Source organism: Chiloscyllium plagiosum, unplaced genomic scaffold (genome assembly GCF_037043375.1).
Source record: "Chiloscyllium plagiosum isolate Xiang-an unplaced genomic scaffold, Cpla_swu_hap1 HiC_scaffold_42, whole genome shotgun sequence".
In the NCBI taxonomy this organism is placed as follows: Eukaryota; Metazoa; Chordata; class Chondrichthyes; order Orectolobiformes; family Hemiscylliidae; genus Chiloscyllium; species Chiloscyllium plagiosum.
The window spans coordinates 22839146-22865319 of NW_028270180.1; the positions used below are offsets into that span (position 1 = coordinate 22839146).

At 39.9% G+C, this 26174-nt stretch overlaps 1 protein-coding gene across 8 annotated transcripts in view; it reads right to left on the minus strand.

The window, feature by feature from the left end:
* Window positions 1-26174, minus strand: part of LOC122542603 (casein kinase I-like) — a 229237-nt gene that overhangs the window by 19198 nt on the left and 183865 nt on the right. For 5 of the 8 annotated variants that reach the window (XM_043680554.2, XM_043680555.2, XM_043680556.2 and 2 more), the window contains exons 10-14: window positions 25243-25391; window positions 19199-19297; window positions 16299-16409; window positions 13649-13755; window positions 10718-10741 (exon numbers count right to left, since the gene is read on the minus strand). In XM_043680554.2, coding sequence (XP_043536489.1) covers window positions 10718-10741; window positions 13649-13755; window positions 16299-16409; window positions 19199-19297; window positions 25243-25391 — 490 coding nt within the window. The remainder of the gene's footprint in view (window positions 1-10717; window positions 10742-13648; window positions 13756-16298; window positions 16410-19198; window positions 19298-25242; window positions 25392-26174) is intronic. The other 3 variants (XM_043680562.2, XM_043680561.2, XM_087982098.1) reach the window with 3 other exon arrangements.

The window sequence follows — 26174 nt, forward strand, 5'->3', positions numbered from 1 at the left end:
CATACTAATAATAACATTGTACGTTTTAAATGTCCTATATATAAACAAAATATAGATTTTGGCAGGTTTGTTTTTATAAACCCACTAGAGTGAAATCCCATTTTTGAGACTGCATTTACTGCTGTTTAAAATTAGCTTCCATATTGTTACAAATATTTAACTAAATTGGGAGAGTGTAAATCAATTTATTTAATTTGGTTAAATGCCAAGAAGCATTTAACAGGATTCTATCTGAGGCCTTTATAAGGATGAATGAAAACTGTGGGAGCATGGTAGTAGGCCATTCGCCCATTGAGCTTGCCCCATTCAATGCAATCATGGCTGATTGCCCACTTCAAACTCCTTTTTTTCCCGTACACTTATCATACATCCCTTTACATTGTTGGCATTTAGAAATCTGTCAATTACTGAATGAGAGCCTCCACAGCTCTCTGAGGTATAGGATTCCAAATCTTCACCACCATTAGAGCCAGAAAATTCTGCTCTTCCTCTCCTTGTTAAGTATTTTCCCTTTATTTTGAAATTGTGGTCACCAGTTCCAGACTCTCTAATCAGGGAAAACATCTGACCTGCATCTCTTCTGTCTATCCCTTCAAGGATCTTGCAGGTGTTAATGGGACACATCTCATTCTTCAAAATTCTAAAGATTACAGGCCCAGTTGTCCCAATTTCTCTGCGTAGGATAGCCCTACCAACTTAGAAACAAGACTGATGAACCTTTGTTGCTCTCCGTCAAAGGTAACCTTTCTGAACGTAAGGGACCATAATTGTACACAATACTCTAGGTGCAGCCTAACCAAACTCCTAAATATTTGAAGCAAGACTTCACTAATTCTGGACTCCAATCTTCTTATGATGAAAGACAGCCTTCCATCAGCCTTCCTAATACCTCGCTGCACCAGCGTGTTTATATTCAGTGGCTTATTGAGGAGGACATCCAGGTCCTTCTGAGCATCAAATTTTCTAATCTCTTACCATTCAAAAAAATAGCATATCTGCTCCACTTACTAAAATGGATAACCTCATATTTTTCCACATTATATTCCATTTGCCAAGTTCTTGCCTACTGACCAAGTCTGTCCAAATCCTCTTGATTTGTATCTGGCACCTCTGCAGCACACATTGCCACCTAGATTTGTGTAATCTGTAAATTTGGAAATATTAACATTAGGTCCACATATCCAAATTATTGGTGCAAACTGTGAACAGCTAATGCCCCAGGTACAAATCCTGCAGCACCCCATCGGTCACAGACTGCCAAGGTGAAAATGAGCCATTTATTTGTCCAACAATTTCATATTCACAAATTCATGCTGACTACGTCCAATCAGATTCAAAAAATGTGGTGCTGGAAAAGCACAGCCGGTCAGGCAGCATCTGAGGAGCAGGAGAGTCGATGTATTGCGTATAAGCGCTTCATCAGGAATGCGATGATGAAGGACTTATGCTCGAAACATCAACTCTCCTACAGTCCTCTCTTTCTCCCTTTATGTCCAATCAGATCAACATTATCTTTGCACCATTTATCTCTTCTTTTAGAATAATTGGGGAAATGCCAGATACTACCAACGTAAGGCTAACACGTCCATGGTTCTCAATTTTTTCCTCTTCCTTCCCATGTAGTGGAGTAATATTTGTGACCTTCTAATCTGCAAGAAACGTAACAGAATCTATAGAATTTTAGAAAATGCAATGCATTTACCATTTCCATATTTGCCTGTTTGAATACTCTGGAATGTAGAATATAAAGTCCTGGGAACTTGTCAAAAAAAAACTGCCATTAATTTCTCCAATACAACCTTTTACCACTAATTTCCTTTAATTCCTCATTCTCTCTAGTCCCTTGGATCTTTAATTCTAGAAGACAGTTACAAAGTAAGCTTTTAGCTTCTGGTCATAAGTGTTATGACAGAACTTAAGAATGGCTAAAAGAAAGACATTTTGTGAAGCTTCATTGTCTAGCATTCACCAGGACATTTCACGAGAATACCAATTCAAGGAGAAATCACCACTTATACTGCATGAGAAGAAACCATTGAGTGGTTGAGAATTAAACCATGGGGGATTTTAATCTCCATGCTGATTGTTCGAACCAGCTTGGTGAGGGTAGCCTTGAGGAGGAGTTTGCTGAGTGTTTTCATGATAGTTTTCTGGAACAGTATGCAATGGTATCAACAAGAGAACAAGCTATCCTAGATCTGGTCCTGTGCAAAGACACAGGAATAATTAATGACCTCATGGTTAGGAATCCTTTTGAAAGGAGCGATCACAGTTTGGTTGAATTTAGAATACAGGTGGAGAGGGTCCTGTGTTTAAACAAGGGAGACTACAATAGTATGAGGACTTAGCTAAGTGTAGATTGGAAACAAAGATTTTATGTTGGGATAGTTGACGAGCAGTGGAGGACTTTCAAAGTAATTTTTCAAGTTGCTCAACAAAAGTATATTCCAGAGAAAAGGAAGGATTGTAAGAAAAGGGGTAACCTGCCATGGGTGTCTAAGGAAATAAGGAAGCCTATCAAATTGAAAGAGAAGGCATACAAAGTTGCCCAAAACAGCATGAAACTAGAAGATTGGGAAAACTTTAAAGGTCAACTGAAAGCCTCAAAAAGAGCTATAAAGGAAGATGGAACATGAGAAAAAAATCAGCACAGAATATAAAGCCAGATAGCAAAAGTTTCTATAAATGTAGAAAACAGACAAGTGGCTAAACGGCGGTCCTTTCGAGGATGAGAAGGGGCATTTAGTTATGGGATATGATGAAATGGCTGAGGCATTGAACAGGTATTTTGTATCGGTCTTCACAGTGGAGGACACTAATAACATGCCAGTAATTGACAAAGAGGTGAAGGTAGGTGAGGACCTGGAAACAATCATCATCATGGAAGAGGTAGTGTTGGGCAAACTAATGGAGTTAAGGATAGACAAGTCTCCTGGCCCTGATGGAATGCATCCCATAGTATTAAAAGAGATGATGGGAGAAATAGCAGGTGCACCGACAGTAATTTCCCAAAATTCACTGAATTCTGAGGCAGTCCTAGCAGAATGGAAAACAGTACTGTTTAAAAAGAGTAGACGACAAAAGATGGGGAATTACAGACCAGTTAGCTAAACCTCTGTAGTGGGGAAGATGCTATTTCTTCCTTGATAATAGACTCAAGCAAGGCATCTCGAGAGAAATTGAACATAGGTTCATGAAGGGCAGGTCATACTTAGCAAATCTTTTGGAATTCTATGAAGACATTATGACCAAGGTGGACAATGGGGACCCAGTGGATGTGGTGTACCTCAATTTCCAAAAGGCCTTTGATATGGTGTCACACAAGAGGCTGCTGCATAAGGATGCATGGCATTATGGGTAAAGAGCATGGATAGAGGTTGACTAACAGGAAGCAAAGAGTGGGGTTAAATGAGTGCTATTCTGGCTGGCAATCAGTGACTAGTGGTGTCTCTCGGATCAGTGTTGGGACCACATTTATTCACAATTTATATAGATGATTTGGAGTTGGGGTCCACGTGTAGTGTGTCAAAGTTTGCAGGTGACACTAAGATGAGTGGCAGGGCAAAGCTTGCAGAGGAACAGATACTTTGAGTGAGTGGGCAAAAATCTGGCAGATGGAATACAATGTTAATAAATGTGAGGTCATCTATTTTAGTAGGAGTAACAGTAAAAAGGATTATTACTTGAATAGTAAAACGTTGCAGCATGCTGCTATGCAGAAACACCTGGGTGACCTTGTGCATGAATCACAGAAAGTTGGTCTTCAAGTACAAGTAGTTAGGAAGGCAAATGGAATTTTGTCCTTCACTGCTAAAGGGATTGAGTTTAAAAGCTGCAGGGAGGTTATGTTGCAGCTGTACAGACTGTTGGTGAGGCCACACCTGGAGCATTGTGTGCAGTTTTGGTTGCCTTACTTAAGAAAGGATGTACTGTCACTGGAGGGGGTGCACAGGAGGTTCACTGGGTTGATTTCGGAGTTGAGGGGGTTGGCTTATGAGGAGAGACAGAGTAGACTGGGATTATATTCATTGGAATTCAGAAGAATGAGGGGGGATCGTATCGAAACATATAAAATTATGAAGGGAATTGATAAGATAGACGTAGAGAGGATGTTTCCACTGGCAAGTGAAACTAGGACAAGAGGATATCGCCTCAAGATTAGAGGGAACAGATTCAGGACGGAACCCACAGGGTTGTTAATCTATGGAATCCCTTGCCCAGTGAAGTAGTCGATGCTACTTCAGTAAACGTTTTTAAAGCTAAGATAGATCTTTTTTTGAACAATGCAGGAATTAAGGGATATGGCGAGAGCATGGGTAAGTGGATCTGAGTCGACGAAAAGATCAGCCATGATCTTATTGAGTGGTGGAGCAGGCACAAAAGGGCCAGACGGCCTACTCCTGCTCCTAAGTCCTTAAATTCATAAGTAAATCTGATTATTAGACTTTGTTTATCTTTAAACCAGGCAGGTTGACTTTGATTGGTCATGGCATTGCCATGAGATATGGAATCTCTGTCACGTATTTTGTTGAATTATAACAGACACAGTGTATTTAGCTTCTCTGCTATTTCCCCATTCCCAAATATAAATTCATCCAGCTCTACTTGTATTAAACTCACATTTGGCCAACATTTCCTTGTTCATACCCACAAAAACTTTTACAACCCATTTTTATGTTTTTTGCTAGTTTGCATTCATATTCTATTCTCAGTATAGTATATATGTAGGAAGAAAATATTTGTTCCAAGCCACATTGGATCATATTTTATACATAATAAGTATCAATGATAAATCGCATTTATATCACACCTTTAACACAGCAAAATGCCCCAGGATCCTTAAGAGCATAATACAACAATTTGACAGTAAGTCACATAAAGAGGACATCAAGGCAAAGGACCTAAAACCTGGTTAGACATAGGTAAAATGGGTAGAGAGGTTTAGATAGAGAATTTTAGAGTTTATGACTCAAGGCACACCCACCATTTGCCATTAAAACCAGGCATTTGCAAAAGGTCAGTATTCAAAACGTAGAGACATTTGAGAGTTGTACAGCTGGAGGAGGTTACAGAAACGGTAAGGGCTCAGACAACAGAGGATCTGAAAACAAAGGTGAGAATTTTAAAATCAAGGTACTGTTTCAAAGGGGGCTGGCACAGGTTAGTGAGCACTGGATGGTGCAAATTAGGATAAATGCAAAGTTTAGGACAAGGAAGTGCACAGAGAGTTGAAGGTGAAAGTCCAGCCAGGACTAATTTGAAATATCAAATTGAGAAGTGAAAAGTCAGAATCATCCTACTGAATGACAGAGCTGATTTCTCATTACAGAGACACAACCAATGGTGGCTTAACCTGAGGATCACTAATCCTTAAGCAAGGGGAAAGGTTAAGAAGGACAGTCCTTCGTGGTAATCTCAGCCAGTGTGAAAACTGAAATCCATACTGTTGGAATCACTCTGCATTGCAAATGAGCCATCCATAAAACTGAGGGAACCAACAGCCAAATTGAGAAATAAAAAAGGTTTTGGATGAGTGCTTCAGTAGATGAGCTGAGGCAGACTTACAGTCCCTCTGTTAGGGTGCTTGAGCTGAGGAAATACCCAGTTAGATACATAAACAATACACAAAACATTTGGTCAGTTTTAATCAATTTCATTTTAGGCAATGTTGGTAAGCAGCACAGAGTATGTGTTAACTAAGACTACCTCATAGTTGATTAAGAGTTGAGGCCTGGCAAGAATCAGAAAGACAAGCACAGTATAAGGTATTTAATTTCAACCTGACATTTTCACAGGAGTAGCTATGTGGGCAAATTTCACACACAAAAGAAATCAATCAGCTGGCTAACTGGATTGAAAAGCAGCAAAATGTTAGAATGACAGGCAGGAGGGTATCATTTCGTAAAACTGCACAGGGGATTAGAAAAAAAAGTGTGCCTCAGAAACACCGCAGGGTCTGGCAGCATATCGATATAAAAGAGTTAACATTTCAAGTCAGGACTGAAGAAGGGTCACTGGTTTTGAAACATTAACTGCTTTCACTCTCTAGATGCTGCCAGACCTGTCTACTCCAACGCACATTGTTTTAGTTTCAGATTTCCAGCATCTATAGCTCTTTGTGTTTATCCACAGGAGATTAGGCTGGATCTATATGGTTTTAACTATTTATGCACAATATGGAGATGGCAGCTTCAATGAAATCTGCTGACAAGTGATATGCGTCTGTTGCAAGTGAGAGGGGTCAGGGAGGGAATGGAAAATCTATGCATCTGGACAACAGAACTGCGCAGGTTAGCACACAGACGGATATTAAGCTAGATAAATGCAACAATCTGAATATCGAAAACACATGAAAAATATGGGAATGTGTCAACAGTGGATATCCTTCAGCAAAGCAAACATGGTGGAAGCCATTTTTGAGAGTCAAAACAACACAATAGGCCATTCAGCCCACTCAGTCCATGCTAGCACTTTGCAGAAGCAATCTCATTCCCCTGTTCTATCCTTATAGCCTCACAAATTATTTCACTCAAGTGTCATCCCATTTCCTTTTGAAGGATCTTCCTCCAGAAATCCACGATTCTACAGTGACTAAGAAAAACCATTTCTACATTTGTTTGAATGACCCAACAGAAAGTAACTATGTGAAGCCACCAAAGTCATTTCATAATGAGAACTGCCTATTTGGACTTCTAAAGTAAGTGCGAGTAACTGAGTGAAAAAAAAAATCATACTGTGGAGGATAGAAAACCAAATCTAATTTGTTAAGTGTGAGCCACAAGAAGGTAGATATAAAAGGCATTGCCATAAAATCTAGCCTGTTCTTTAATTCCTTCCAGGAAGGAAATCTTTCACCTTTACCGGGTCTGGCCTTTGCGCGACTCCAGTCCCACACTGTATGATTGATACTTCCAAGATCTCTCAGGTAGTCTGGCAAGTAAATCAATTATAAAAACAAGCACTAGATGGCTCATTATCAACTTCTTTAGGAAGTTAGGGATGGGTAATAAATGCAGCTTTGCCAGTCATGCAAATTCCAAGAACAAATAACAGTCAGAAGTCATGTCAAGAAAATTGTGGATCAAAGATAAGGGGCATATTTTTGTTGTGTCACCATAGTCTTACCAGACCATAGGGTTCCTCTCTCATTAGAGAGAGAAGCAACTGGTGCTGGTTTAACCTGAGGGCCACCAGGCCTCAGGCGAGGAAGAGGTTGAGAAAGAGAGTCCTTCACGGTAACCTCAAGCCAGTGATGGGAATTGATCCCATGCAATCCAGCAATCCAGCCAGCTGAGCTACACCAATTCCCTGCATATTTTTAAGGTGAAGGGGGAAGATTTAAAAAGGACCTGAGGGGCAACATTTTCATAGAGGATGGTTCATGTGTGGAATGGACTGCCAGAGGAAGTGAGAGATGCAGGTACAGTTACCACATTTAAAAGACACTTGGATAGGTGCATGAAAAGGAAAGATTTAGAGGGATATTGGCCAAGCGCAGGGACTAATTTAGTTTGGGAAACTTGGTCAACATGGATGAGGTGGACCAAAGAGTTTGTTTCTGAGCTGTAAGTGATATAATGGAGGGAGCTCAGGGAGCAATGTGAATAATTCTGCATTCAAATTAAAATTCTCAGTCCTGTTTGCTTCATCTATGGTACAGTTAAAGAGAGAAACGTTTCGTTTGTTTTTAAATGGCAAAACGAATGGAGAATGCAGAATTTTTTGGGTGGAAGGAACAAGAGCACATCAATAACGACAGGCATTATAGGGAAGCAGAAGTTACTTACTTTTGCTCCTCAATACATATGTGAAAGTTGAAGTCATATCTATGAATATAGATGCTTATAAGTACATGTTGTGGGGAGGGAGAAAGGCTTTGTTGCAAAAGTGCTTGCTACTGTTGCGTTGGTAAGAGCAGAATTATTGAGTTACCCCCTTCGAAATGATACAGCTTTAAAGAACCAGATGCTCAATGGTTCTTGAGCTGAGAAGCCATGGAGGTGTTATACTAAGGAAAGTAACCAGAGAAGTAGATTTGGGGAGATATTTAAGCAGTTAATGCAATTCACATGTTGGGTGTCATGCAGGGAGAAACTTTGCAAAGTATTTCCCAGGAGACTAATTACAGGAGCAGATCACCCAAAAAGTACATGAACTTTGAAGGGAAGTAAATACTGGTTCATAGTTAATAATTTATTTTTCATAATCAAATCACGGTTGATTTGAAATTTCATCTCCGCATGAGAATATTCTTTTCAAATGATATCGCATCTTAAACTTGCAGCCTGCTGGTGAATGGATAGATGGCTTGCTCCCAGACCATTGTTAATAATCTCTCTGGCTGACTTCCAAGAAGCAGTACCATTTATTCAAAATATACTTTATTCTTCTCCTATTTCCTTCTATCCAGCAAATATCATCCTGGCATGATGTCGGGAGTCAGGAACTCAGGATTGAATTTATGGCCGTCCCCTGTCCTACAACACTGAGCACAGCAGGACTCTCAACATTTAGTGCCATCTGATTTTAAGGGGCTTTAAAAAAAAATTAAAACACTTTTGTTGTTCCACGTGGTACTCTTCCCCTTCCTCGAGTACCATTGCTCTTACTCACATTACACAAGTCTGGAAATGGATCAAAAAGCCTGCAAATGCAATTATACTACTTTGCACGCTCTTAAAGCGGATCTACACACACAATCCCGGTAGAATGAAGTGAGTGAAGTATCAGCTTCTGATAGTTACTTCACAAATTCTGGTCATTAACTCAGTTCATGATTGTCAGACGAGGGATCTAAAAATTGCAACAGAATTAAGCAACAAAGCACGAAACCTTAACCAGACATGGCAGCAGTCGAATATAACGATTTTTTTAAAAATGATATTTAATCAAACTGATATATTCCAAAGTCAAGCCCAATTTTATTGCAAAATAATGGTGATTGTTTAATAGCTTCTCTGCTTAGGGTTTTGAAACTTTATTCCCAATTATTTGTCGGAGCATTTGGAAAGAGAATTGCAGTCGTCCACTGTAATAAAATAGGCAAAAGTGAGGACTGCAGATGCTGGAAATGAGAGTCCAGCTTAGAGTGGTGCTGGAAAAGCACAGGTCAGGCAGCATCCGAGGAGCAGGAAAATCGACATTTCGGGCAAAAGCCCTTCATCAGGAAGGGCTTTTGCCCGAAATGTTGATTTTCCTGCTCCTCGGATGCTGCCTGATCTGTTGTGCTTTTCCAGCACCACTCTAATCTAGACACTGTAGTAAATGTTGACGTTACAAACACATGTGGAGCCAAATTGCAATACACTTACATCTCTATTCAGTAAATCTAAACTAACTGAAGCATGTTGACCATTGCTACAGTTTTGACTTATATTTTCAGTCAAGCGATAACTAAAGGCTATTTTAACTAAAAGCACAACTTTGTAGACCTGGAATTCAACAGCATAATTTTAAATTTCTTCTGCAGGAGAATAGGCTGTCAGGACTGTGTCATAGAATCATACAGCACAGAAACAGACCCTTCTACCCAACTCATCCACGCGAACCAGATTTCCTAAACCAAACTAATCTCATTTGCCTGCATTTGTCTCATAAGCCTCTAAACCTTTCCTATTCAGGTACCTGCCCAAATGTCTTCTAAATGTTACAATTGCACCCACCTCTACCACTTGCCCTGGCCGTTCATTCCATACATGCACCACTCTGTGTGAAAAAGTTGCCCCTCAGGTCCTTTTTTAAATATTTCCCCTCTCAGCTTAAACCTATGCCCTCTAGTTTTAGACTCCCTACCCTGGGGAAAAGACCTTGGCTATTCACCTTCTCTATGCCTCTTTATAAGGTCATGCCTCCTACACTCCAGGGGAACAATGTCCCAGGCTATCCAGCCTCTCTTTATAACTCAAAACTCTGTCCTTACTTAAAACATGCAATTTAGAACTAAGCAGATGGGAAGGAAGTAAAATCTCTACTTAATTATCTTGTGGTTTGTTAAACTTAATTTATGTTAAATATCACATTAATCTGGTACTCAAAGACAGGTGTTTTCACATTTCTTGGAAAATATTTAACTTTTTTTTTTCAAATTGACCCAAACATTGAGATTGCTGGAGGCAACTGTCAAGAACCTGATTCAAGGAGTCTCTGCAGCTGATCGAGAGCTGTCTCTGAGGAAGTATTTTTCATAGGAACATCAATGGTACCAGACACAGATGGAATAACTATAATCAGCTTGTACAGAATCAGCACAGTCTCTGTGACATTTGATTGCTACACCATTGAAAAGCACAAAAAGACATCTTTGTGGCTACAAGAATCAACTAAACATGCTTCATACACCTGTCCTAGAAGTCAAACACAGTTGCATAATTGCTCAAATGATCAACTGAACGATCAAACACTGAACTGGAAATCTGCAAGGCTGTTTGCAGACGTATATTTGATTCTAAGCAAACTGATTGTGACAAAAGCCATGACTCTGAACGACCTAAGTTTTCAGTATTTTCTTCAAGTCCAAAGCACAGACTTGACTTCTGTTGCTAATACCACTTGTACTGCAAATTTTCATTCAAGTTTCTACTTGATTTGCGTGGTGGTCAAACCTAGAGGTCAATCATGAGTTCACGTAACAGCCATCCAAGAGGATAGATTGTCACTTTTTGTTTGTCATTCTAGCCTGGTCCACTCCCTCTTTCCCTGATCAAAGAGAGGGACTCACCACATGTTGAGCACTTTGATGCAGCTACAAAGAGTTTAGAGAGAAAAGACAACAGATTAATCAAAGGAGAAAGCGCCGCCGTTAAGCTTATCATGCACATGGCTCACAAAGGTGGGGTGAGGGAGGGAAGACGTAACTACACAACAAGAGGGCTTCAGAAAACAGCAAGGGTGAAGTTAGTGGGATGGAATGAGGGAAGCAAAGAGCGAGATAAGGAAAGGGAGCACAGGAAAAGCAAAAAAGATTTAACTGAATAGAATTCCTGGACACAAAAACCATCCAATTAGAATGCAGAAGCTAGTCAAGTGACAAGTTGTTTGTCAACTAGAAGAAGTGAAAGAAAAGTCACATCAATATTCAAGGCAGACGCCATTTTGAGTAGACAGCTGGACTGTAACCTCTCACCTTCCAGATGTTTGGCTTTAATGCTTTACATTCTCACTAGCTGCAGTGGTTAAAGTTAAATCAGGCTTTGATTTTCCAACATCTTCATTATACACAGTATTTACTCTCTACTGAATGATAAATGAAATGTTCCTTATTAACTGGTAATTACATTTTTTCATGGAATAATAGAAAAAAATCAAAAATTCAAAAAAAGGCTTTTAAGTAGCAAACTTTACACAGTCTTCAAAGGATCTTTATTCCATCAAATGATTTGATGTTCAAAGGCCCTGTTATCTGTATTGACCTCAATTTCCTCTTCCCTCAGTATTGCCGAGGCTGCAAATTATGAATAAGAAAGGCAAGCAACTTGAGCATTTCAGCCGTGCATTTGATCTAACCTGCAGACTGCCATACCAAACAAAGTGGATCTTCCTTCCGGACATTGCAAAAGGACCAGCAATTCAATTATGCAGACATGTTTTGAAGAGTTATAATTTCTGTTCAACAGAATTCTAAGTCTTGATCATAAACCCTTTTACTGCCACAGAACACATCTTTCTACTTGGCGTCTCAGAACTGTAACCAAAGTATAAAACTGTATCGCCATGGTAACCTCATGTATTTTGCTACAATCTTTCTCCCTTTTTGTAGCTTGCTACTTTTCAGTGCTGCACTGTCCTAGTTCAACACAATGATCATTGGTTAAACTCTTAATGCATTCTGACAGCAAGGTACAGGTGAGGTGGGATGGGGGGTGGTGGTGTGGTAGGAAAGGAGGATTTAGGGAGGCCTGTAACAATCCAGCTTAAAATGAAGATAGTAAAGGGAAAACATGATTTGACAGGGTTAGCAGTTAACGGTCAACTGCATTAGAACGGTCAACTACAGTTTAGCCAATACAATACAATCTTCTTCAAGGAAGAGTTTGTTGAGATTGTTCTAATTATGCTGGCATGAAAAGCGTATCAGGAGAAAATGATGGAAATGCAGGAATTATTAACCCTTTCACTGGCACACACCAATATTTACATATCAACAACTTTATCTCTTCTGTGCCTATACACAATGATAGGCATTAAAAGGAATAACATCTTAAAGATATATTTTTTCACTGCATGTATGGGACACCAACAAACATTTCCTAGTAGATCATTAAACTTGTAAAACATAGGTCCCAATCAACAATGTGATATTTTATCAAAAAGACACGCATTTTGTTAAAGAGATGATCTAAAGTGTTAATCCCTCGGCTCCTTGAAATATCGCAAACTAATGCTGATGTTTACAAGTCAGGAATTCTCAGCGAAAGTGAGAACACCAAAAGCCTGAGATGAAAGACATTCTTCTCTGTAATCATGAAAAATACTGCAGGTTCAAGAGTTGATGCATCAGAAATCCTGCCCATTCTGCTATTGGGTTATCCAGATCTTTTTCCATCAAGTCTGTTCTAACCAGAACAAGCACCTAACACTATTCAAGAAAAAACTCAACAAGGAAAGGCATTAATATTAACCAAAATGAGACAGTGAAAGGGTTAAAAGGATTATGGAAAACCGCTGCTCCATCCGCGTGGGTCACAGTCTGCCTTGCATGCACTCACCAGCCAGATACATTTCAATGAAGGTCAATGCTCCACATTTTAAGAATCCATCACAAAAAATGCCATTGCCTATGAATGCCCATGGATGCCAGCTTTTAGTTTTGGAATATACTATAAATTTGGGAACTATATGGAAAAGAATCCTGTCAGTTCAGTTAAATACTTAGATGTTAGGTGAAATAAGTTCAGTTTTGGAAATGAAGGTCACAAATGCAAACACGGCAGAATAATGCAGAGACTTGGGGTGTTTTCCCATTGTTTGCTAAACTGTCAAGTTCACTGCATTTTGTTGTTGACTAAGAAGTCATATTAAGGCACATTACCAGGCATCAAGCAAAAAAGATGCCATTTTAGTGAAATGAGGTACTATTTTATCAATTTCTTTATAAGAGTAGGGGGGCCAAGGAGCAGAGGTTTGGACCTCTCTCTCATTTACAGCAGTTGATAATAAGTCCATTGACAGTTTTAAATTCAAGATTATTACATTTTTATTAAGCAAAGATATTAAGGGATATGGGCCAAAGGCAGGTATATGGAGTTAGGGCACAGATCAGCCATTCTCTTATTAAATGGCAGCGGACTCAAAAGACTGAATGGCCTACTCTTGTTCCTATGTTCCTAGCCAAGTGTTGCTGTAAGGGTTGGAGTCAGGAAGTAGTGCAAAGTTAAATTGGAAACTTTAACTTTAGAAAAATGACCAATTAAAATTTCCTTCCCCATCTTTCAAGTTTCATACGTCGATCTGAACAGTAAATATACACCTGCCTTAAAAAAGGTCCACTCAATGCTGAGTGTCTGAACTCCACTGGAGCCTTGAGTAGAATATTCTAAGTTGAACATGTCTCTATTGAGGTTGCAAGAGCCAACACAACAACTGAAATGAATAGAGTAAGGTGGAGCATTCACCAAGCATAACAGGGTGTAATGTATCATAGGGCACATACTTAGTATCTTCTGAAAGTTCCACCTCTGGTTGGGCTGCGATTGGTGCACTGGAGTGTGCTGCTGTTGGGTCATCGACGTTGAGCTCGCCGTTAGTTGAGCTGACCACCTTTTAAGATAAACAAGGATAATAATTTTACACAGATACAGATCACGTCATTTAATCTGAGTGTGCTAACACTTGTGATTTACTTGATGGAAACTTATGTCACCTTTCTTCTTTATCTTCCCTTGACAATACACACAATTATAGTAACTGAAATATAACATGAGTCCCCTTCACAGCAGATTTATTAATTAGGAGCATCAGAAATCATTTTCTTGAAGGCAACTGGTCTAAATTGAGTAGATGGTTAACAAGACTCCAGATACAACACAAAGCTGCTTCTGGGTGTGTATAATGGCTTCTTGGGTATGTATCTATCGTCATTGGAAGGGAGAAATTTTGGGCACTGTCAACCTATATAGTTCAAGCTCTTTCACCTCCTTCTGTTAAGTGATAGAAAACTGAGGCAGCAGTTTTTTTTTTTAAAAAGTCCGATAGTTTTAAAGAAATCTACATATGTGTCAGCCACCATGCACACAGTAATTCAAAAACGACCAGATGCTGCCATTGTGTATTCCAGATCTCTGAAAGTTGCCACCCAGGTAAATAGTGTGGTGAGGAATGCATATAGCGTACTGGCTTTTATTGGTAGAGGAATTGAGTTCCGGAGCCCTGGTCATGTTGCAGTTGTATAAGACTCTGGTGCGGCTGCATCTGGAGTATTGTGTGCAGTTTTGGTCGCCATACTATAGGAAGGATGTGGAAGCACTGGAACGGGTGCAGAGGAGGTTTACCAGGATGTTGCCTGGTATGGTAGGAAGATCGTACGAGGAAAGGCTGAGGCACTTGGGGCTGTTTTCATTGGAGAAAAGAAGGATTAGGGGTGACTTGATAGAGGTGTACAAGATGATTAGGGGTTTGGATAGGGTTGACCATGAGAACCGTTTTCCACGTATGGAGTCAGCTATTACGAGGGGGCATAGCTTTAAATTAAGGGGTGGTAGGTATAGGACAGATGTTAGGGGTAGATTCTTTACTCAGCGAGTCGTGAGTTCATGGAATGCCCTGCTAGTAGCAGTGGTGGACTCTCCCTCTTTATGGGCATTTAAACGGGCATTGGATAGGCATATGGAGGATAGTGGGCTAGTGTAGGTTAGGTGGGCTTGGATCGGCGCAACATTGAGGGCCAAAGGACCTGTACTGCGCTGTATTTTTCTATGTTCTAAAACTTGCTTCTGTTCCTCCATCGGCACAAGTCACAGGGTTTGAGGTAGTTTTTAGTTTTGGCTGTCATGCAGTCGATTTTCATTACTACAATCTAGCGTGGACAGAAACACAATGCCAAACTTGGTTGTGCTGCTAATTTTTGGGAAGCTGCTACCTGCTTTGCTTAGTGTCAAATGTGAAGCCAATTCACTGATGTGGTGCGTGATTACCATAATTTGCTCTCTATGTGCAGGACAATCTTGGCTGCACCAACAGCTAGCATCATATCTTAATATATACACCCCTTAGGTTCAGCAGCGGCTCAGTGATCATGATCTGATCAGAGATTGAAGCACATTGTACACTGTAATGTACTTTTTAGGTGGTCATTAAAAAACTTATAGAATCTGTTCTCCATGCTTAAGTTGAATGCTCGTTAGAAAGATGCTTACAGATACATCTAAAGAGGCCAGAACTGTGGTTTTGTGCAAAGAGGATTTGCACCACGTGGAAGTGTAAAGAATTATTATTGTTTACACATTACCAAAATATATTGAAAGGAATGCTCCAGGATAATGTTACATTTAAGCAGTAACATAGAATGCTTCCCTGTACTACTCGCTTTCTTTTCTCGCGGCATGTAAGCATGCGCTACCAGGTCCTGATTCTCTCCCTGCCTTGCTTTTTACCTATCGCTTGACCACCTTGGCACATATGAAAGGGTGTCTGCCAGTCATACTGTTTAGCCATCACCTCAGAGTTAGAAGGACACGAATTGAAGTGCCATTTCAGAGAACTGAGTACAAGATCTGATGACACTCCAGTGCGGTACCTGCGGTATGCAGCTCTGTTGGGAGGTGCTGCAGTTTGAATGAACACTAAATAAAGGCTAATCCACCAATTCAGACAGATACAAAGGCTCCAAATGTGCTTTCTCAAAGAAGAGTAGGAGATTTTTTTGCTGGTATCCTGACTAATAAACTGCTGTTTGGAGGAACTTGCTATGCACAAAATGAACGCTGCACTTACTTTAATCGAACACTTGAAAAATACCTCACTGGTCAATGAGCAACACTGGATGTCCTGATGCAGTCAAAGGGACTATAGGAAAGGTATAGATTTTACTTTTCTTTGCTCATTTGGTATTCCTGAAATGAGCAGGATACAGCCTGGCACATTCGAGAATCAAATCAGCGTACTAGAACTATAGATATTATTTCTTGGAAGATCTATCCTCACTCCCATCACTTCACCTCCATTAGATCTGAAGCAAATCTGGTTCTCAAAGCAGAAGTCTGGGACAACTCTGCTCTAGGGAGGCACAGAGCATCATGATTTGGCTTTAATCCTGCACAATTAAATCTCCATCTGGTAATGAATCACACAAGAAGATGTTATACCTGGACTGAGCCCCCGTGTCTGTCTGACGCCAGCTGGGAAGTCAGGTATGAAGGATTTTGTTGCCGATTAGGCTGAATTTCCCATGCTCCTCTGCGGTCAGCTCCTCCTGTCTATTCAATGATTACAAGAGGGGAGGGATACAATTTTGGGATCCATGCAGTACAACAGGCCCAAGCAAAGCAGTAAAACAAAAAGTTAGTCATTAGGGATTAGTAAACTGGTTAGCAAAGCACAAATGGTGCAGTTCTTAGGTATGTCACAAGACACAGATTTCTCACTGCATGTTTTGAAGAAATTCGAATGGAATCTGCTCCAAAGTGAAATTCTTTTTGAAAGTAAATGTTTGTCATGGATACCAGAACATAAGAGGATTTCCTGAACTTAGTGAAGAATTTCATTAGGCTTGACTGAAGTTAAACCCACGGAAACACCGTTTGCACATCGTCACTGATGGAGGTGGTACAGGCCAAATGGAATTCCCCATTTCCCCAAAACTTCTTACAATTCAGGGCAAACAGTATGTCAAAAGTCATGTCTCTCATCAGCAGGTGTACAAGTTGATTGTAAGATCACAAGACAGTGGAGGAGGTGGTCAATCTGCTCCTCAAGCCAGTTCCGCTTTCAATAAGATCACGGTTCATCTGATCTTGGCCTTTACTCCACTTTTTCACCTGCTCCCCATTCTCTAACTCCCCTGCCAATCAAAATTTCTCTAATTCAGCTCTCAAATATATTTGATGATTCAGTCTCTACTGCTCATTGTGAAAGAGAATTGCAACGGCAAATGGTCCTCAGAAAAAGTTATTTCTCATTTTAGGTTCAAAAGGAAAATCCCTTATTTGAAATTTTGCCCTCGCTCTAAATTCGTGCCCAAGAGGAGCCATCTTGTAAGGCCCACCAGAAACTCATGTTTCAGAGGGGTCACCTCTCAACATGAGAATCCCAGCTATCACCCCAATGAACTTTTTTGTGAACTTGCTCCAAAATAAGTAAACTCCTCCATAAGTAAGGTGGCCCAAATTGTACACGGCACTATGGCAATGGTTTGGCCCTGTAAGTTGTAGTAAGACTTCACTTTTTTTGTTATTCCATTCTTCGTACAAATAAGATCAACATCACAGCTGCCTTCCTCATCACTTGTGCTATCTGTAAATTAACGTTTTACGATTTATGTACAAAAACACTCAGATCTCCAGGTAAGAAATCATGGACAACTGATATTCATATTCATTAGTCAAATCAAATTGATAAGAATAGTGCAGAGGATGACTTCAAGCGTAATCAGGATAGTTTCTTAGAATGATAGATTGAGGAACCATCCAGAGTGCAACCTATTTAGACCTATCATGGAGGACCTGCTGGGCAGGAATGATCATAACATGACAGCATTTCACTTTCAGGTTGAACGTAAGAAATTTAAATCTAAAACTCCTTGCAGATTCTTACAAGCCCAAGTATTTTTTGGTTTGTACTCTTGCCCTACAGTGTAACTACTTAATGGGTGGGGGGGCATCTATATTCCATTGTCAGCATTGACTTACTTCCTTTGCTAGTTCTTATCTCCACCTTGACTTACTCCACATCTTGATCGTCTGAGCGAAGATCATTTCTCACCACTACACTGATCTCAACCTTTATTAAAAGAGCTACCCCAACTTCTAATTCTTTTAATCCTATCCTTTCAAAATGTCAAAACTTATTTCTCTCACTTCCAACTCTGAACAATGTATTTAGCTTTGCAATTGTATTTACTAATACCAATTTTCACAAAGGTCAGGTAGCAATCCAAAGATTATGTTTGTGGTTATGCTTTTTCATTCAGTCCCAGTTGCTCATAATAAGCAAAACCTCTTTTTTTGCCTAACCTATGTCATTGGTACCCATGTGGGCCATGACAGTTTAGTCCTTCCCCTCCCACTTTACACTCATTTCCAAACCATATCATCATCCTTAACCCTGGCAGGCAACACAGCCTTCAGTGCTCAACAGTCATTGCCTATGTGAAGGAATCAGTAACTGGTAAAGAGGACGAAAGAAGAAATATGTTGAATACCTAGTGGAATCCAAATAAAATACAATACAAGGTTTTGTGAAAAGGTCAGATTGGAGGTTGATGGTATGTGCTCTTGAAACTTTGAGCCCAATAGATAAAATTGCAATGCACATTACCCTTTTTTAAGAGTGGACAAGTTTACTGACATACCTAATAATGCACCAGAGCAACCCAAGTGATTAATTGTCCATAATCGCTGCCTTCAACCGTGAAAATTTGTAGCGGTTCAAAAGGCAAGTGATGTTCTATTCAGGATAAATTAGCAAAATACTGTTGCTTACTACGAATTTCACCTGCATTAGAATGCCAGGGCGATCTGCCACTCCAACTCCCTGGAGACAACACACTATTCACAACCAGTTAATGGGATGTTAACAAATGACCCAATAAGGAGACTGGTGAATTGGTGAAATCGATGCCAGTTTCATACAAAGCCATGACAAGCTTCAGCACACAATTCAATGCCACTTTACCAACAATGAGGACCCGAAATGATGCAGACCCTTTGCTTTTCCCATCCCTATAACTGTCATTAATTGGGAGAAACATTATATAAAGAGATCAGAATGGCAGATCCCCATCAAATTGGGGGTAACAAAAAACAAAAAGTGCTAGATTTTAATTAATTACTTGTGCATGGGCTGCAGTACTCCTCCTTCCATACATGTGAACAATGTTTGATCTTTTACATCATATTTTCAGTAACTTCGGTGACAATAAAATCTCATTGTAATTCTAGGTAATTACAGCTTTGGAATGGTCACAGTTCCTCAAAAAGGGGCAAACGAGTCCACTGAATCCCAACAGGCTAGTCAAAAGATTGAAATAAACCAGAGCTGGACAGACCTGGTTTCGGAGTGGCTGCTGATGCGTGGCTTTTTCTCGGTGTGTGTGGCCTTCTCTGTTTAGTCCATGATCCCCATGACTGGGTCCAACTGGTGTGGGCTGTGGGACATACACAAAGGCAGGTGAGGTTCAGAGCAGAACAACCTAGAAGCATTTTATTTCCTATAATGTGCATCACCAGTCTGTTTCAAGTGGGGAGCAGGATCCAAGGGATGTTTGGGAAATCCTTCTATCAAAGCTGACCATATCTGCCTTCAGCATCTTCACCTCCCCACTTTGTATTTTGTTACATCACTTCAAAAAGAGGCTGTAGTGGTGAGTACATTCAACAGTCTCCTAGTTTAACGCTGCTAGGAGGTGCATCAACTGAAAAGTAAATCTCTTCGCACATTTTCCCCCAGTTACTTTGAAATCTACAGTTTCCTATGAATTGATTCACCTAGTGGTTTAATGCAGAACAGGATTTTGTGGTTGCAATGATTGTGAAACTGTTACCATTCACTACCCTTGTTTCTCTGAATCTAAAAGTAACTTCAGATGCCTTTAGGTGTGCAGTTAAACACCAGCATCCAGAAGATGCTGTCAGTCATTCCATACAGGATATAAATGGCGATCAGTTCAAAATCACTCAGTGAAGAAACCTAACTGTTGAGTCTCATGATAAAAACCAGCGAGGAAGATACATCTCATTGGACAAAGTGTAGCCAGGTTCTTATTGATATAAGCAGCTGATAATTCATTCTGAATAGCTTATCTATACCTGAAGAACTATCAAATTAGTACAGTATCAAATTTCTTCACTGTAAAAGAAATCTCAACTGCAAATCAATTTTTTCCCTTAAATGGTGATATTTCCTTTCCATTTTATCCTGTGTCCCAATCATTGATTCTGCTTTAAAATTTTAAATTATAAATAGAAAAGTCTGTTTTTTTTTTACTTCCTGAGTTATTGTCTTTTCAGAATGAGATGGAGAGCTTATCCTGTTACTGTTGTTGGATACCTTATGGCCTCTGAAAAAAATAAATCGGTAACGGGGACTTTAGACCTCAGAGATTGTTATGTCTTTGTGTGCAGCTTTATTCAAGGTCAGAGGTAGGCTTTGTCACTTTGCCACTCACCATGAAATCCAAGCCATTAAACTGATTTCATCGCTATGAAAATATTGAGATCATCTTCAGTTTGACCGTAGCACCAGTGAACACCTTTTCAACTAATTGGGCTTTCCAGAATAGGGTTTGTTTTTAAAAAAAAGGTACTCTCAGCTGAAATCCTTGAATTCTTCATGACGCTTGATCAAGAATTTCTTTATAGGTTATTGTCAAATAATCCAACTGCAAGGATTGCTACATTTCTGGGTACAGCTTGCACTCTGGACTTTTCAGTTATTGTACTCAAAACCGTGACTCCCTATGGCATTTAACTTGGGTTAATAGTCAGCATCCCAACAGGACCAAGAAACAGAAAACCTTGGTCGTTGGACATTTATTCCCACATAAGATCTACCTGATTTTCAAGACAGCACAGGATTTCATTCTAGTTTTAAAATGCTACTCAAATTTATTAAATTAACAATGAACAAGCGATTGTACGACACTCACTGATGGTAAAATATGGACTTAATGGAAATTATACTGACTCAAAGGGACAGGTTTTTTTTGTGATTAGATTAGATTCCCTACAGTGTGGAACCAGGCCCTGTGGCCCAACCAGTCCACACCGACCCTCCGAAGAGTAACCCACCCAGACCCATTTTGTCCTGAACATCTCCTTTGAGCTGAGGTGTCAGTTAAAATTTATCTTCCTCTGTAAGATACAGCCTATTTAAATTAAATACATCTGGAAGATTGCGCTATATTTCCTTATTTTGAAAGCCCTCAAGTAATTGCCAAAACTTGTTAGAAATACTTTAAAGACCAGACGCAATTCAAAAATCAACAGGAAGCCATGTTCACAATGGCCTGTTTACTTGAAAACCTCTGTTTGCTCACAAGCTTGCTATTAGGGCAAAAGAAACAAAAAGACAAAAAAAATAAATCTCGAATTTGGGAATAACAATATAGATTGTCTTTTAAAGTCTTCAGTGTGACATTTGATTCAATGGAAAATCTAAGTAATGCAAGAGACAACTGTTTTGTGCTTGCCACATGGGCAATTCTGCCAAAGCCCCTTTTAAAACTACTTGCAACAAGGGTTAAAGTAAGATCTTTGATATGTCTTTATGAAATCAAAGGTAAGCTACATTAGAATTACCATGCAGGATTTTACAATCAGTCCTGCAGACGCTGCAAATGGAGATAGATCCACACAAATTGAAATATTCATCTTTAACTGAAGATTGTCTCCAAAAGCCAATTTTTCAGTCAACATTGCACTGTCCCTGATTCTCAGTTTGGAGTAACCATTTCAAGATCTTCACTCGTTACTTATAGGAACTCTAAGCCCATGTCAAATTGTCTTAGCAACCAAAGAACAAATATAAGTTTGACTGAAACAAGTTCACTCATTGGCACGGCTATAAAGGTTAGGACACTGAAAGAACTAAAAACATGCATTTTGCAATAAACAGATTTCCTGATGAAGGGCTTTTGCCCGAAACGTCGATTTTCCTGCTCCTCGGATACTGCCTGAACTGCTGTGCTTTTCCAGCACCACTCTAATCCAGAATCTGGTTTCTAGCATCTGCAGTCATTGTTTTTACCTAGATTTCATATTATTAAATATTTAAGTTAATTCTACAGTATAGCCTCAGAGTGCTGCCAGAGCAAATTGAAAATTTTGTGGGAGGGGGTTATAGATATACATCAATCACCAGCATAGCCGGAGAGACCTCTTCACCAACAGCATATTTAGAATGTGGAAACAGCGACAGCATTGTGGTATTGTAGGTGGCCTAGTAATCCAGAGAGACAGATTATGCTCTGGGGATCATGGCAAATGATGGAATTAACATTTTTTTTTAAATCTGGAATTAAAAGGCCTATGTTGACCATGAAACCATTACTGATTCTTGTAAAAACTCATCTGGTTCAGATTACCAATGGCCAGAAACTGAACACTGCTTGCAAGTTCCCCTCTAAGCAATTCCCATCCCAACTAGAAAATATATCAGCATTCCTTTACAGTCAGAGTAAAAATGCCCAAACTCCCTCCCTAACAGCACTGTGGGTGTACCTACATTCAAATTTGTGAGAAGATTTGTAGCTCGGAAGCGGCAGAGACAAACCACTATAAATGCCAGAGGAAACAACACAGAAGCGCTTCACAGGAGGCTCCCAAGCACTGAGGATGTCACCTAGACAGGGGACGAAATGTTTGCGACACAAATTCCCAGCTCGGCGAACAGTACCACAACGGTGTACCTACATGAAATGGACTGCAGTGCCTCAATAAGGAAGTTCATCACCACCTGCTCAAGGACAATTAGAGATGGGCAATAAATGGTGGCTCAGTCAGCAACACCCACATCCCCGACAGAACTAACAATTACTGTCCACACATGGAGCAGCAGTAATGAACAGAATAGAAGCATATAATATGGAGCTAGTAGAGTACAAAGGAGAAAGAACTAGGAGGGCAGATAGGGTGAGGTGAAGAGGTTTAAACATGCTGTTTTTGTACTGTAAAATTATATGCAATTCCACTTAAAGAAAATACTTTTCCCCTTAACACTACAGGCCATTAGGTTAGCTTCCCTGATTTAAAAATCACCTGATTTCCCCCCAACCCTCAAATCCTATCTCAAATTGGAAAAGACCAGATACAGCCTTGATACCTCTCCTCAATATGTGCATTGAGATTGAGAAAGCCACTCAAAAGCCACAGGAACGTTGAGATATAAAATGGGGGACAAATCCTGCTTAGCACATGCCTCCGACTGTTCTTCTTTGTATCTACGTGCTGATCTGATGGGAGTTGATAAGAGTATGAGCATATATAATGTAACTGGGGCATGTTTGTGAAATTTAAATTCCTTACATCCCCTGAACAGACTGCCTTCGCCCCCACCCACTCTAAAACAGCAAACAAGTTAAATACACTGAACCACTTATTTGCTTATGATAACAACAGAAGATTAATATCAAAGGCATATCAAACACTGCTAATTTCAAACATCCGGTTATAATCAGATTTCACTCATTAAACAACATTTATACTGTGTGCAACCCAACTTTAATTTGCAGTCTGGAGTTGCTAATTCTTTACCAATCAAATTGTATTTCATTAAATAAAAATAGATGTTGATGATTTCAGTGCCAACACAAATTTTGCTGAAAGGTTTTTTTTCACCCAAGCAACCAACACATAAATTATACAAGGTCTATAGCCTTAATCGGAATTAAGAGCAAACCAAATTATCAGTTTGACGAGTAGCTCTGAACAAGCCGCACCAAGAGTATTCGCTCAGTGAACTTCAACTGTGTTTACGCACATTTCTCTCTGCAAGCTCCTGAGCAATGGAATGCCATCTGGAAAATCTAATTCATGCCCTGGAAACTCATGGCCTGACTACCCCACAATTTCCAGACAGGTCAGGTTGTAATTGTTTGGAATCACAAAAATTCTGTTCACATCAACCGTCTTGATTACCTGTTTCCATATCGTTTGCTAATTCATACATGGGATGTGGAAATCACTGGCTGAGCCAGCATTTATTGTCCACTCCTAGTTGCCATCAAGGAGGTAACTGCCTTCTTGCACCAATGTAATCCATTTGGTATGTAGACCCACAGTACTAATAAAGGAGAGAGTTCCAGGATTTTGACCCAGCCACACTAAAGGAACAGTTCCAAGTCAAAGTGGTGACGGCTTGGCTGGGGGGCGGAGGTGTGTGTGTGTGTGTGTGTGTGTGTGTGTGTGTGTGTGTGTGTGTGTTGTGTGTGAGAGAGAGCGAGTGTGAGAGAGAGAGAGAGAGAGAGAGAGAGAGGGAGGACCACCATTGCAATGTTTTAATCTAAGTTGTTTTGTCAGTTTGAGTGGGCATATGCTTGAGTAATAGTTGACTATGTGCAAACGGTGACACCCAACCTTTGGCCAAAGCAACATTCATTTTTCATATGGGCTTATGAATGGGCTGAATCAAAGTCTAACCCAAATAATTCAAACTCTTTACACTTACCACCCACTTGCCACTGATGTCAAACCTGCCCTGGTGCAAAGCTGCTTGACAGAATCAAAGAGTAATATACTATTGAAAAAGGCTGTTCAGACATCTTGCCTGCACATGTACTCTTGGCTCCAGTTGGGGTCAGGAACAGTCTCCAACCTCTGTCTCTGACCTGGCAACTCTGCAATAGTGAGGTGAGACTGGATTTCATTCCCTCCAAAATGTTACTTGCATAAAAGCTGTACCTCCTCTCTGACCGCAATTACTTTGACCAAAAATTCCTTCTTAGAAATTAGACTTTTACACAGTTATATGCGGTAATTTACAAACAAATGCTGACCCAGACCTCATCTAACCTCGCTATCTATCCCTGAGTGAAACCAGGCCAGGCCTGACCTGTTCTGGATATTTATCAGTATTCCTCAGGAATAATGGACCAATGGTATCAGCGATGCCTCATTATCACTTCTGAGCAGAATACTAACTATCGCATAGCATGATTCAAAAATGAACACAGAAATTCTCCTGGCCATTATTTATTCCATGACCAACATCACTAAAATATGATATGCGCCTAGTTGCATATCGCATTGCTGTTTGTGTGACCATGCTCTGAATCAAGTGGTTGTGAAACTTCCCTACATTACAAGATGACAACACTTCAAAAATACTTATTTGCCAAACGTTTGGAACATCATAAAAGGCTCCACATAAATGCAAAACCTTTCTTAGTCCTTCCATTAAAAATCAAAAACTATTGTTTTATAACATATACATTTAACATCTGAAATCTTGAATGTAATTTCTTTGGTTAGAAGCTTACTGTTTGGCTAATGAACAAATTCTTGGCACTCCATACGTTATGGATTGGACATCTCAACCTCAACAGAATAACTTGCTCTCTTTTCACAGGATCGTAATAGCCACTTTGCTACTTACTATTTGCCTGCCAACCCAGTCGTATGCATAATCAAAAGCGTAGCCCTTTCTTTCAAAAAGATCTGTGAATAGTGTGCGTAAATACTGGTAGTCTGGTTTTTCAAAGAAGTCTAACCTCCTGACATAGCGGAGGTACGTCGCCATCTCCTCTGTGAAGGAAAAGACAAAGCAGTCAAAAATAAAACCAGGAAATACCACAACAAACCAATAGGTCAGGCAGCATCCATACAGAAAGACAATTAACAATTTCAGATCAATGATCCTTCATCAGAACTGGAAGCAGTTAGACATTGAACAGATTATAATCAAATACAGAGACACTGCAAAATGCGAGGGGCACAAAGAGTGGGAGGGAAGTTCTGTTACAGACTGGAGATCGGGAGTGATTGATTGACAAGAGTTAACAATACAAGGCAAAAGGAGATGTCAAAAACACATGAAGTTAACAAAATATTACACCCAAGGACATTGACAGCACCTGCAGTCTCGGAAAACGGAAGCCATGATTCCAATTTAAAATTGATGAACTCAATAGTGACCAGAAGACTGTAAAGTGCTTATTCGAAAAATGAATTGCTGTCAAACAAATAATCGCAACTCCCCAAACTTCTAATCACTGCAGTAATGAGGTGGAGAACAGTTCAGGTAGTGTATAGTGAACAGACAGGAGAAGTAAAGTTAGTTAATGGCGTATTTTAACAGAAATGCTCAATTACGTTGATGGAACATACCTATTGCCTAAACTAAACATATGGTCTCCATGGTGGCTGGTCAACCAAATAGCTGTATCTTTACAAAAAAGATCAAATAACTAACATAGGGGAATGAAGACAACAATACCCTAAAGGATTGAGTAGTTAAAGGAATGGTGTCCTGTCACCTTGGAGAACAGACCTCAAATCCAACCCAGAAAGAGATTGACATATAAGGCT